General features: G+C 40.4%; 1 protein-coding gene across 4 annotated transcripts in view; it reads right to left on the bottom strand.

Moving 5' to 3' along the window:
* The window catches only part of PHACTR4 (phosphatase and actin regulator 4), a 103,841-nt gene that overhangs the window by 41,036 nt on the left and 50,753 nt on the right, over window positions 1-12,052 (bottom strand). Inside the window, exon 1 of one of the 4 annotated variants that reach the window (XM_032863928.1) lies at window positions 8,171-8,520. The exons of the other annotated variants lie outside the window; for them this stretch is intronic. Within the exon in view, the coding sequence (XP_032719819.1) occupies window positions 8,171-8,216 (46 nt within the window). The 5' untranslated portion in view covers window positions 8,217-8,520. Of the gene's footprint in view, window positions 1-8,170; window positions 8,521-12,052 lie in introns of those variants that run through there. 4 annotated transcript variants of the gene reach the window in all.

Raw genomic sequence — 12,052 nt, 5'->3', positions numbered from 1 at the left:
AATAAAGGACTGAGAGAAGTGAATTTTAGCTGTTCCTAAGCTAATTTGCACATCAACCACTTCTCAACAACTTTGATTTTATGAACATCTCTCTCCATTTCCAATTTGAACACAAAAAATACAGGCCTGGAGTCACAGCTGGATATGCTGTTGTTTCTGCTTAAACTAATGGCCTTATGGAAGGGTGCCTGGGTGCTCAGTCGGTTAAACGTCTGCCTTTGGCTCAGGTCATGATCCCAGGGTCCTGCGACTGAGTCCCGTATCAGGCTCTCTACTTAGCGGGAAGGCTGCTTCTCCCTTTCCCTCTGCCTGCTGCTACCCCTGCTTGTGCTCTCTGTCCAATAGATAAATAAAATCTTTTAAAAAAAATTTTATTTTAAAGATTTTTATTTATTTATTTGACAGACAGAGATCACAAGCAGGCAGAGAGGTAGGCAGAGAGAGAAGGAGGGGAAGCAGGCTCCCGGCCAAGCAGAGAGCCCAATGCAGGGCTTGATCCCAGGACCCTGGGATCATGACCTGAGCCGAAGGCAGAGGCTTTAACCCACTGAGCCACCCAGATGCCCCTAAATAAAATTAATAAAATCTTTAAAAAAATTAAATAAAATGGCCCTAAGGCTCCATTCTGTTTTCTATGAGAGCCAAACAAGGTAGTTTTCCTCCTTGCTTCCCTCTGTTTGTCAGAACACTGGGTATACGATACTGGCTATAGTTTTATGATTGTGTGTTTTAAAGAAAACACCTTTTTCTTTGAATCATGCAGCTGCAGCCCACAAGGAAAGCACGTTAGAATTGGAGGTCTTGGTGTTTCTTGGAGGTAGTGGATGTTAGGAGAGGAAGATAACTAGCCAAATTACACTTTGGAGTTTCTGATTTGAGTAGTACCCGGACACTATGCCCTCGTATTTAAACTACCTACTCCCTCACTCAAGTTGTAGCACCTCAAATTTCATAGGCTTGTTTCTTACATCATGTATTATACAGAGTTCTAGTACTTTCTTTTTCAGCCCTTGGATTTTTCCTCGTCAACATTTGTTTATTTTTATTTTTTTAAAGATATTATTTATTTATTTGACAGAGATAACAAGTAGGCAGAGAAGCAGGTAGAGAGAGAGAGAGAGAGAGAGAGGAGGAAGCAGGCTCCCCACTGAGCAGAGAGCCTGATGTGGGGACTCGATCCCAGGACCCTGGAATCATGACCTGTGCAGAAGGCAGAGGCTTTAACCGACTGAGCCACCCAGGCACCCTCCTCATCAACATTTAATTCCGGCTTTTTAGTTTCAGTTTAGTTGTTTCAGATGAATTTCTGGGGTGACTTTTAAATAAATGTATAATATTATTAAAAATTATGTAACACTGTCTTCTTCAGATGAAGTAACTATTAGTTGTATTTACGTGTATCCACATTACTTGCTAGTGATAAGGATAAAACAGGGTTAAACAAAAAGCCCTAGGAGGTTTTAGAATCTGATTTACAATCAATTCTTCAGGATTTTCCAAAAAGAAATTATTTATTTATTTGTTTGAGAGAAACAGAGAGAGAGAACATGAGCTGGGGGAAGAGCAGAGGGAGAGGGGCAAGCAGACTCAGGCTGACTGTGAGCCCAACGGGGAGCTCAACCTCACGACCCTGAGATCGTGGCCTGAGCCGAAATCAAGAGTCAGACGTCCAACCGACTGAGCCACCCAGGAACCTCTATAACCAATTCCCAACCATCCGTGTTGGATGGTAAGGTAAGACACAGGCAACTGGAGTCAACAGAAGACTTAGTTTTTAGAACAGCCTTCACTACCCTCTCCCCTTCATTAGGCTTGGTAATAAGTAACAAAATGATCGTGTCTCAGTTCCACCTCTATTTCTTGTACCTTATTAAGTTTTAAAATGTTTAAAGTATATAAAGTTCTCCCCTTTTACCCATAGAGTTTTAGAATAACCAGTTTTTAAAAATATTTATTTATTTATTAAAAAAAAAAAAAGGATTTATTTATTTATTTATTTGACAGACAGAGATCACACGTTGGCAGAGGCAGGCAGAGAGAGAGGGGGAAGCAGGCTCCCGGCTGAGCAGAGAGCCCAATGCGGGGCTTGATCCCAGGAACCTGGGATCATGATCTGAGCTGAAGGCAGAGGCTTAACCCACTGAGCCACCCAGGCGCCCCACCAGTTTTTTTTTTTTTTTTAAGATCTTATTTATTTATTTGACAGAGAAAGAGAGATCACAAGTAGGCACAGAGGCAGGTAGACAGAGAGGGGGAAGCAGGCTTCCAGACAAGAAAAGAGCCCAATGCCGGGCTCTATCCCAGGACCCTGAGATCATGACCTGAGCCGAAGGCAGAGGCTTATTAACCCGCTGAGCCACCGGGACGCCCCAATAACCAGTTTTTTTGTCCAAAATTTAAAAATCTATAGTTTTGTGCAATAAGATACATACTTCATTATCAAGAAGTTGTCAATTATCTTTAAAAGAATTTTTTTAAATTTTGCATTGGGCTTGAACTCACAACCCTGAGATCAAGACCTGAGGTGAGATCAAAGGTTAGATGCTTAACTGCATGAGTGACCCAGGTGCCCCACAATTATCTTTTTTAAGTTTAAGGTATACAGCATGACTTGACTTATATATACTGTGATCAATTATTTTTATAATCTATATATATAGATTATATAGATTATATATATTATATATAATATATTATATTATATATATATTATAATCTATATAATCTATAATAGTTCTGTGTTTTTTTTTTACACCCACGGAGTTTGAAACAGATCTTGTGTTTATACAAGCATTTTAACAGCATCAAAACTTTGTAAATGGAGAACCGTAATTTGTGGTACTTACACTATTGCATTTATTCATTTTTTGCCTTCTAAAAGAGGATTATTGTTGGATTTAAAGAACTGTTTTAGAAAACTATAACAAAAGTACAGAAAGCAAAAGCTGCTGCTAATGAACAAAGCAGGCTTTGTCTAGAGCACGCCCACAACTTCCCTTGGAAATGCTGCAAAGTTCTGACCTTCGGGAAAGAGAAATGGGCAAAGAGCTGCAGAAGATAGTCAGGGAGAAGGTCTTGCTTTATACCTGCAGGGACAGTTAGGTCTGGGATTCCAACTCCAGTAAAGTATCATGATCTGATCATGACCGCATCAAGACAGGATGCCCTTGGCCACCTGATGTGTATGCTTTTTTGATAAAAATTCCAAATTGAGAGTAAGGTTTTATAGTGAGGTGTCAGAAAATAATATATTCTCTCATGGAAAAAAGGCTTAAACTTTCCAAAGTTTCCCTGCAAGTAAAAAAGGAGCTACTGAGAAAATCCACCGGAACAGAGAAGGGACAATAATTTTTGGTTGGTAGTCTACATTTGACACCAAAAATCCTATAAGGAGTCCGTGACAGACCCCTATACTAATTGCTTCGTCCTCATTCCTGATTATATGTGGAAAGTGTGACTATTCCTTCTTTCTCAGAAGAAAGTCTTTATTGTTACACCTAGATGAGTATGAAAAATGTTTCTGATAATTCTCATGACCAAAATAATGCCAAGTGTTTTTCTTCAAAGTGTTATTTATTTATTTTTAAAAGATTATTCATTTATCTCTTTGACAGAGACAGACACAACAAGAGGGAACACAAGCACGGGGAATGGAAGAGGGAGAGGCAGGCTCCCTGCCAAGAAGGGGAGCCCGACAGGAGGCCTGATCCCAGGACTCTAGAACCATGACATGAACCGAAGGCAGATGCCCAATGACTGAGCCATCCAGGCACCCCGAAGTAGTTCATTTTTAATTAACCCACCTATTATTTATTCCTCTGTTAATATTGTTACATAGCTACACTAGATTTTATTCATCCAACAATCTCCTTACTGATTTTGCCTCCAAATGACCATATGTTTCTAAATCACCTTGCCCCAAATGACTCCATCATCACCCATAACTACAAATTTCAGAGCAAAATGTATCAAATGGTGACGGAAAATGAATGTAGAAAAGAGGAAATATTATAATACTGTATCTATTTTTTTTAAAAGATTTATTTATTTATTTATTTGACAGACAGAGATCACAAGCAGGCAGAGAGGCAGGCAGAGAGAGAAGGAGGGGAAGCAGGCTCCCTGCTGAGTGGGGCTCCATCCCAGGACCTGGAGATCATGACCTGAGCCAAAGGCAGAGGCTTTAAACCACTGAGCCACCCAGGCGCCCCTATAATATTGTATTTTTTAAAGCAATACATTCTTATCTAAATGTTAAAAAAAAAAAAGTATAATTAGTGAATGAGAGGCAAACGAAAGGTCAAAAAGGAAAAAAAACACCCCACAAACACAGAGATGTAGAATAGAAAGGCAGAGAGAAAGAAAATTTCAGACTAGAATTTATTAAAATTCTTTGGTCTTGGGGACCTGGGTGGCTCAGTCCGTTAAGTGACTGACTCTTGATTTTAGCTCAGGTCATGACCTCAGGGTCGTGAGATTGAGCCGCATGTGGGGATCTATGCTGGGCATGGAGCCTGCTTGGGATTCTCTTTCTCCTTTCCTCTGACCCTTCCCCCTCTAAAAAATAAATAATAATAAAATAAAATAAAATTCTTTGGTCTTGTGCTCAATTTAAGGATGTGTGCTAATTACAATTAGCTGGCTGCTTTAATGTGATACATGGTAAAGGATATTAATGAAGACAGAAACAGATTTTATGTTGATCAAGAAATATAAAGTATTATTACTTGAAGGTTTTTTGTTTTTTAAAGGACCTTATTTATTTGACACAGAGAGAGAAAGAGAAAGAGAGAGAGAAGCAGGCAGGACACTGGGATCATGACCTGAGCCGAAGGCACACGCTTAACTGACTGAGCTACTCAGGTGCCTCTGCTTGAAAGTTTTATTTGAGAAAATATAAAGGCTTCTGCTATGGACATATTTCACTTGAGGATGATTATTTTTATACAAACCACTGAGGATAACTTAATTTCTTTGAGAGGACATTACAGCATAAATTCCTTCTCTGTATTTAAATAATCAATTAGGGGACACCTGGGTGCCCAACATAGTACCATGAATTTTACTATTAATTAGTTTTTTTTTTAAGATTTTATTTATTTGACAGAGAAAGACACAGTGAGAGAGGGAACACAAGCAGGGGGAGTGGGAGAGGGAGAAGCAGGCTTCCTGCTGAGCAGGGAGCCTGATGCAGGGCTTGATTCCAAGACTCTGGGATCATGACCTGAGCCGAAGGCATGCTTAACGACTGAGCCACCCAGGTGCCCCATTAATTAGTTTTTTAAAGTAAATTCTACCCCCAGAATGGGACTTGAACTCACAACCCCAAGACCAAGAGTCTCATGCTCTACCAACTGAGCCAGCCAGGTGCCCCAGTACCATCAGTCTCAAAGCTCAAAACTAATTACTACATTATAGGCCTAGAACTGTAAACAAATGATTTAAGTCTTCATTTACTTTGTACATTTATCCTTCCAAAGAATCTGGTAAGACTTTCCACATGCCCATTCACTGAAATGCTTTTTTAAATTTCATAAAGAAACAGTTAAGTTTGGTAAAAGCCTTTTTAAAATTTTATTAAGATTTTATTTATTTACTCAACAGAGAGAGAGACAGTGAGAGAGGGAACAGAAGCAGGGGGAGTGGGAGAGGGAGAAGTAGGCTTCCTATGGAGTAGGGAGCCTGCCTGAGCCGAAGGCAGACGCTTAACCCTGAGGCACCCAGGCGCCCCTGGTAAAAGCCTTTAAAGCAGTGATGTAGTCCTCAAAGTTGTCAGTGTTGCCCCTTCATGACCTGGCTCTGGTTTGCTCAAATAGAATAAATCCTGAATTATAAGAACTATAATTGGGACATCTGTCTGGCCCAGCCAGTGGAGTGTGAGACTCTTGATCTCGGAGATGTGTGTTCAAGCCCCATACTGGGTGGAGAGGTTATTTAAAAAGAAAATCTTAAAAAAAAAAAAAAGAAAAAGAAAGAAAGGAAGAAGGGGCACCTGGGTGGCTCAGTGGGTTAAGCCTCTGCCTTCGGCTCAGGTCGTGATCCCAGAGTCCTGGGATTGAGCCCAGCATTGGGCTCTCTGCTCAGCAGGGAGCCTGCTTCCTCCTCTCTCTCTCTGCCTGCCTCTCTGCCTACTTGTGATCTCAATCAAATAAATAAATAAAATCTTAAAAAAAAAAGAAGAAAGAAAAGAAATATAATAGAATGCAGTCTGTCCACTAAAATAGCTTACAGCCACCTATGAATCATCAAGGAAATAGGAAATAAAACCCAAAAATTAAATCTAGAGAGAACATAAAAATCTTAAGTACCTGAGTGATTTCTATTGCTTCTTCATGGGTCTCTTCTAAGGACTATTGGTAGAAAAACTGAGAAATTTGATGCTCACTTTTTAACAAGTAAATATATCAAACTTTACCTACTCAGATGAGTTATTTTATATATCGATATTAGATGGGCCTTTTTCCTAAGTTAGTTATATCCTACTAGTAAGTTAAACCTCCTTACCCATTTCTTGCTTTTCAAAGACCCATTCATTTCCATCTCATAGATAAATGTCTAGATCCTTATTTATCCTTATTAATCAAGAATGACAGGAGAATTTACTAGCCCAAAAGTGAATTTACCAAATTCAGGAGAGTGGTTACCTCTGGGAGCACAGAAACAAAGTGTCATCACAAGGGAATGCAGGCATAGAGATAGGGGTGAGGTGGGATCTCTCTCTTTTTAATTCCATTTCTTAAGCTGGGGAGGGGCCCCAGAGGTTCCTTTATATTTTTCTCTATGCCTTTTTCTTTTTCTACTTATAAAACATTTCATTAAAAATTTTTTAAAAAATTAAAAATTGGGGCACCTGGGTGGCTCAGTGGGTTAAAGCCTCTGCTTTCGGCTCGGGTCATGATCCCAGGATCCTGGGATGGAGCCCCACATCAGGCTCTCTGCTCAGCGGGGAGCCTGGGTACCCGCCCCCCGCCTGCCTCTCTGCTGTGATCTCTGTCAAGTAAATAAATAAAATTTTTTTAAAAAAATTAAAAATTGCTGGTGATCAAGGTAAAGTGAATCAAGTCCTGACTTTGGTCCTAAAAATCTGTGGCTTACTGATTCACTCTGTGATCCACATGCTTTAGTTCCAGTAAAACATGAAAAATACTTTGTAGGAATTTCATCTGGCAAGTTCTCACCAGGAAAACACCCTTTTAGAAACTAATATTAAATCACAAGACATTTTGGAATGTTACCTGTGTTCTCACACTTTTAAACTTTTCTTTAAAGTCATCAACATTTTTCATTTCTGAAAAAAAAAGAGCAGCCTAGGACTGAACATGTTTTCTGCTGCTTCCTAAATCAAAGAGAAGGTGTAAATCCTTTTTTTTCTTTTTTTTTTTTTAAAGTGTAATGTCAAGAAAGGATTCCCAGGCTTTCCCTCACTTTGTTTATATTTTTAACCCTTTAACAATTCCACTTAGAACATTTTTCCCACCTTTACATCGTCTTTCACAAAACCCCACAGCTGGGAAAACGAGTCTACAGCGACTATGGACTTTGACTTCACTTACAAGCCTTGAAACTCTTAAGCTACACTTGGAATTAACCAGCTTGGTCTCTAACTATCTCCGAGACAATAACACTTCAAAAGTAAAGCACTGACTTCAGAAATGTTTATACCAAAGAACTGCCTTATGAAAAATGAAAATACCAGCACAATGGGAAGAGCTGGAGACTTACTTGGAGAATGTATAGCTGAGTCTAAGAAATTATGACAATTCTTGAAAATGGTCCCATTTATAGAAGTCAACAGTTCCAGTTCTAGGCCATACATATTTCAAGTTCTGCAGCAAGCTAGTAAAACAACACTGAATTCTAAATATGACTTCTTGTAGTACTTATCTTCTCCAAGAACAAGAATTTAATAGATGGTTTCCTAGCAGTATTATTAAAAAACAAAAAACTCCAAAGGGACCAAGTAAGACAAAGCTACGAGCGGTATATTAATATAACTGAGTGAAAAACAACTTACAAAATTTCATTCATTCTTTACGAAGTTGTAAACGTCCTAAAGTTATAAACAACAAAATCCTCACAACATTCAACTTCCTACAAAGTATTCAATTTCAACTATTCATCTCTGCCTTGTCTCTGTCAAGATTTTGTTTCCTTGCCTTCTATTACTCACCAACTGCATCTGGATTTACCGGTCTGGAGACGTCAGCTTGCCCCATGATTAAATTGTCTGATGTGTCTCACGACAACCAACTGCCCCGGACCAAAGAAAACTTTTCTTAAAAGATAAATCCACATCGAGAGGGGACAGGCACTCCTCTCTCAGTGTTACTGCCAGACATCAGGAAACGGCATGAGGTCAGTTAATCTGCTGGAGTTTCTGCTCCCCGTATCCCGGCCTGGACACTTGGGGTTCGTACAAATATGTCTTCACTCTGGCTCTCCGCACACAGGAATGCCTGTCATTCCAGAGCGCACACTGTGAAGAGCTCAAGTGCAGGAAGGGGAGGAGACCTGCCAACTACAGGAGCGGCACAGCCCTAAAAAGCCACACCTACATTTCCTGACCCGGAGCTCGTGGGTAGCTCTCCAGACTCCCCGCCACAGAAGAATGGGAGCCGGCTCGGGAGCCTACCGAAGAACTTGCAAACGTGATCATACAGGAAACATCAGGGTTATGCACAGCAGGCTGATGGGCGTAGGATTCAACTCGAAGGTATGTGTTCAATACAGGCTTGCCTGGGAAGTATCGACTGTTCCCACATTTCACGACTTGCTCTAAAATCGTAGCATTTCCTCGCTGTAAGTGGCATACCCAAGGCAGGATTTGACCTATACTTGGGGAATTAATAACATCAGGAAGGTATTTTAGGACTGAATATACCTTTTCTAAAAATAAAAAGAAACAGTTCTGAACATTTTCCTTACTAAAATAGTAAACTTGAAATAACGTTTGCAAGACAGAATACAACATTTCTCTTTCTGCTAAAGCTCAGTAACCACCATGGGATCTCGGGGATTACAAAACTACTGGGAGTAACCCTACATGTTGCTTATAATACAAGGAAATATCAGCTAACCCCATGCAGCAACTGAAGGTCCAGCTTGCATACTGATTTTTTTTTTTTTTTTTGGTAATATAACTAATTTACATGTAGCCCAAACACATAAATATTAAGGACACAGCTTGATGAATTTTTATTTGTAAGTGCTAAAGTCCTTCAACAAATGACAGCTCCTAAAAAACAAGAGGTTTTAGTTTAAATCTTCGTTTTCCAAACTGAGATCACAGAATAATTTCTAGTATTTGGACTTTCCTTTTGCCTTTTCTTAACACCTTCTCCTTTGCCCCCCCCATTATCTTATCCCCATTATCTGCTTTTGATGTGGATAAAAAAAGAACCCCAAAAAACAAAAAAATTAAAAAGCCCAAAGGTAACAAATAAGAAACTGATAATGCCAAGACAGTGGTTAAGAAAAAAAGTGCAGAGAAACTTAGGCAATATTTAATTGTTCATACTGGTAGTAGTCAGAAAAACATTATGGTGACCATTAAAAAAGAAAAACATATTGAAAGAATGCTCTAATGTACAAATGCCCAAAGCCTTTAAACTCTGGCACTTACCTGTCAGCAGAGCCTGTGTAACTGCAGCTTCTACACTATAAAATGGGGAGGCAAAATGTGTCAAATGCACTGCCCAGAACCCAGTAGGTGCTCAACAAAGTATTGTAATCATCATCACCACCACTATCTGCATCATCATGGCCATAACTCGGCGTATGCTTAAGAGGGTGGGCTTTGGGGGTACCAAGGGGACTCGGCTGGTTAAGTGCCTGCCTTCAGCTTGGGTCATGATCTCAGGGTCCTGAGAACCTGCTGCTTCCCCTCCTTCTTCCCCTCCTTCTGCCTGCTGCTCCCCCTGCTTGTGCTCTGTCAAATAATAAATAAAAATCTTAAAAAATAAATGACAAAATTAAAAAAAAAGGGGGGGAGGAGGAGAGCTCTGAAGGCAACTGAAAATTTAATTCCAGATCACTAGGTGTTAACACTAGGCAAGTACCTTTACCTCTGCGTCTCAGTTTTCTGATTTGTAAAGTGGGGCATAACCATGCTTAGCAGCACAAGGCAGGTGTAAGGACTAAAGGACATAAACATAAATAAAGCCCTCTGCAATGTGCCCGGCACACGGAAAACTCGCAGTTAATGCAACCACCAAGGATCACAGTTGTAAAACAAACAAGTCAAGAAAGGAAAGGCCAGGAGCAGTGAACAATGGTCGATGGCAAAAAACTGTCATTACAAAGAGCTTAGTCAGAAACGGAAGAGGATGACATTTTAGTAACATGCATCCAGAGAGCAAACTGGAAGAAGCAGACCACGGAGGAAGTCTGAACATAATCAGGGCTGCTGTGCAAAACATTAAGCAGACGGAACAGCGCGTACTCACACACGCACAAACCGGAAACGGTACTGCAGCATTCAGCTTACGCTGCCAGCGCCACACAAGACTACAACAATAGATTTATGGATCCTGGTATAGCTGCTGTTTACCACCTGCTAAATTTAATGCCTAGCTCGGCTTGGCTCATTACTTGTTCTAGAGCACTGTGAAGGTGGCAATAAAACTTAAAAAGAATGAAAGCATTCTGAGTGACCATTAACTGCCTTGCTCAGAGCCAGGACTAAAACCCAAGTCTCCCAATTCTAACCCTAGGACTCACTTTGGCGCTTGTGTAAATGGTCAAGGAAATACCTATTTCCTAAAGATATATTCGTTTCCCAAGGAAGTCCATTCTCTACAACACAAATGTTGTTTGTGTCTGATCATTCTGCTGCCTATGCACCAAGCTGATAGACAATCCCTGCCCAGCCTGTTTCAGTTTCATTCCAACAATCAATATTTACTTGGTGCCAACTGGTAAGCAGGCAAGCTGAGAGCGAGAGAGAGAGAGGAAGATACTGGTCCACTGATCACTTTAAAATTTAACAATTGGGAGGCTTGGGTGGCTCAAGGGGTGAAGCAGTTAAGCGTCTGCTGTTGGCTTGGGCCATGATTCCAGGGTTGTGGGATCAAGCGCCACATGGGGCTCCCTGTTTCTCCCTCTTCCTCTGCCGCTCTGCCTGCTTGTGTTCTCTCCCCCTCTCTCAAATAAATAAAATCTTAAAAAAACATATAAAATTTAACAATCAAAGCCTTGAGTTCATTCTAGTTTCCCATGTAATATATGTTAGAAATGCAAAGGATGGGGCACTTGGTTCAGCGGCAGTTCTTGATCTCAGCTCAGGTCTCAATCTCTGGGCTGTGAGTTTGGAGTCTACTTAAAAAAAAAAAAAAAAAAAAAAAAAAAGCAGGGGTGCCTGAGTGGCTCAGTGGGTTAAAGCCTCTGCCTTCAGCTCAGGTCACGATCCCAGAGTCTGGGGATCGAGTCCCCCATTGGGCTCTCTGCTCCACAGGGAGCCTGCTTCCTCCTCTCTCTCTGCCTACTTGTGATCTCTGTCAAATAAATAAATAAAATCTTAAAAAAAAAAAAAAAAAACGCAGGGGTGCCTGAGTGGCTCAGTGGGTTAAGCTTCTGCCTTTGGCTCAGGTCATGATCTCATGGTCTTGGGATAGAGCCCCGCATAGCATTGTACTGGATGCCTGTTTCCCTCTCTCTCTCTCTGCCTGCTTCTCTGCCTACTGGTGATCTCTCTGTCAAGTAAATAAATAAAATTTTTTGTAAAAAATGCAAAGGGCAATTTCATTTTAACTTTATAGGAAGTAGACACTATTTCTTAATTGTCACCTATAAAAGATACTCTCTTTTTAGAGTACATTTCCTCCACAGCTTACTGCCTCAAGGAGGGGAAAGTGACATTAAAATTTGTGAATCTCTTCCTATTATATTTATGGAAAGAGCAAAAAGGCCTTATAAAAATAAAGTTTAATAGGCAAAGACAGCACTTGAAGCCCTCTAACCAGAGCCTCATTTTTTTTTTTTTTTTTTTAAAGAATTGCTTCTAGGGCGCCTGGGTGGCTCAGTGGGTTAAGCCTCTGCCTTCGGCTCAGGTCGT

The sequence above is a fragment of the Lontra canadensis genome, unplaced genomic scaffold, assembly GCF_010015895.1.
Source record: "Lontra canadensis isolate GAN:19392208 unplaced genomic scaffold, GSC_riverotter_1.0 scaffold25, whole genome shotgun sequence".
In the NCBI taxonomy this organism is placed as follows: domain Eukaryota; kingdom Metazoa; phylum Chordata; class Mammalia; order Carnivora; family Mustelidae; genus Lontra; species Lontra canadensis.
Note: the sequence above shows the minus strand (reverse complement) of the source record. Positions and strands in the feature narration are given on the sequence as shown.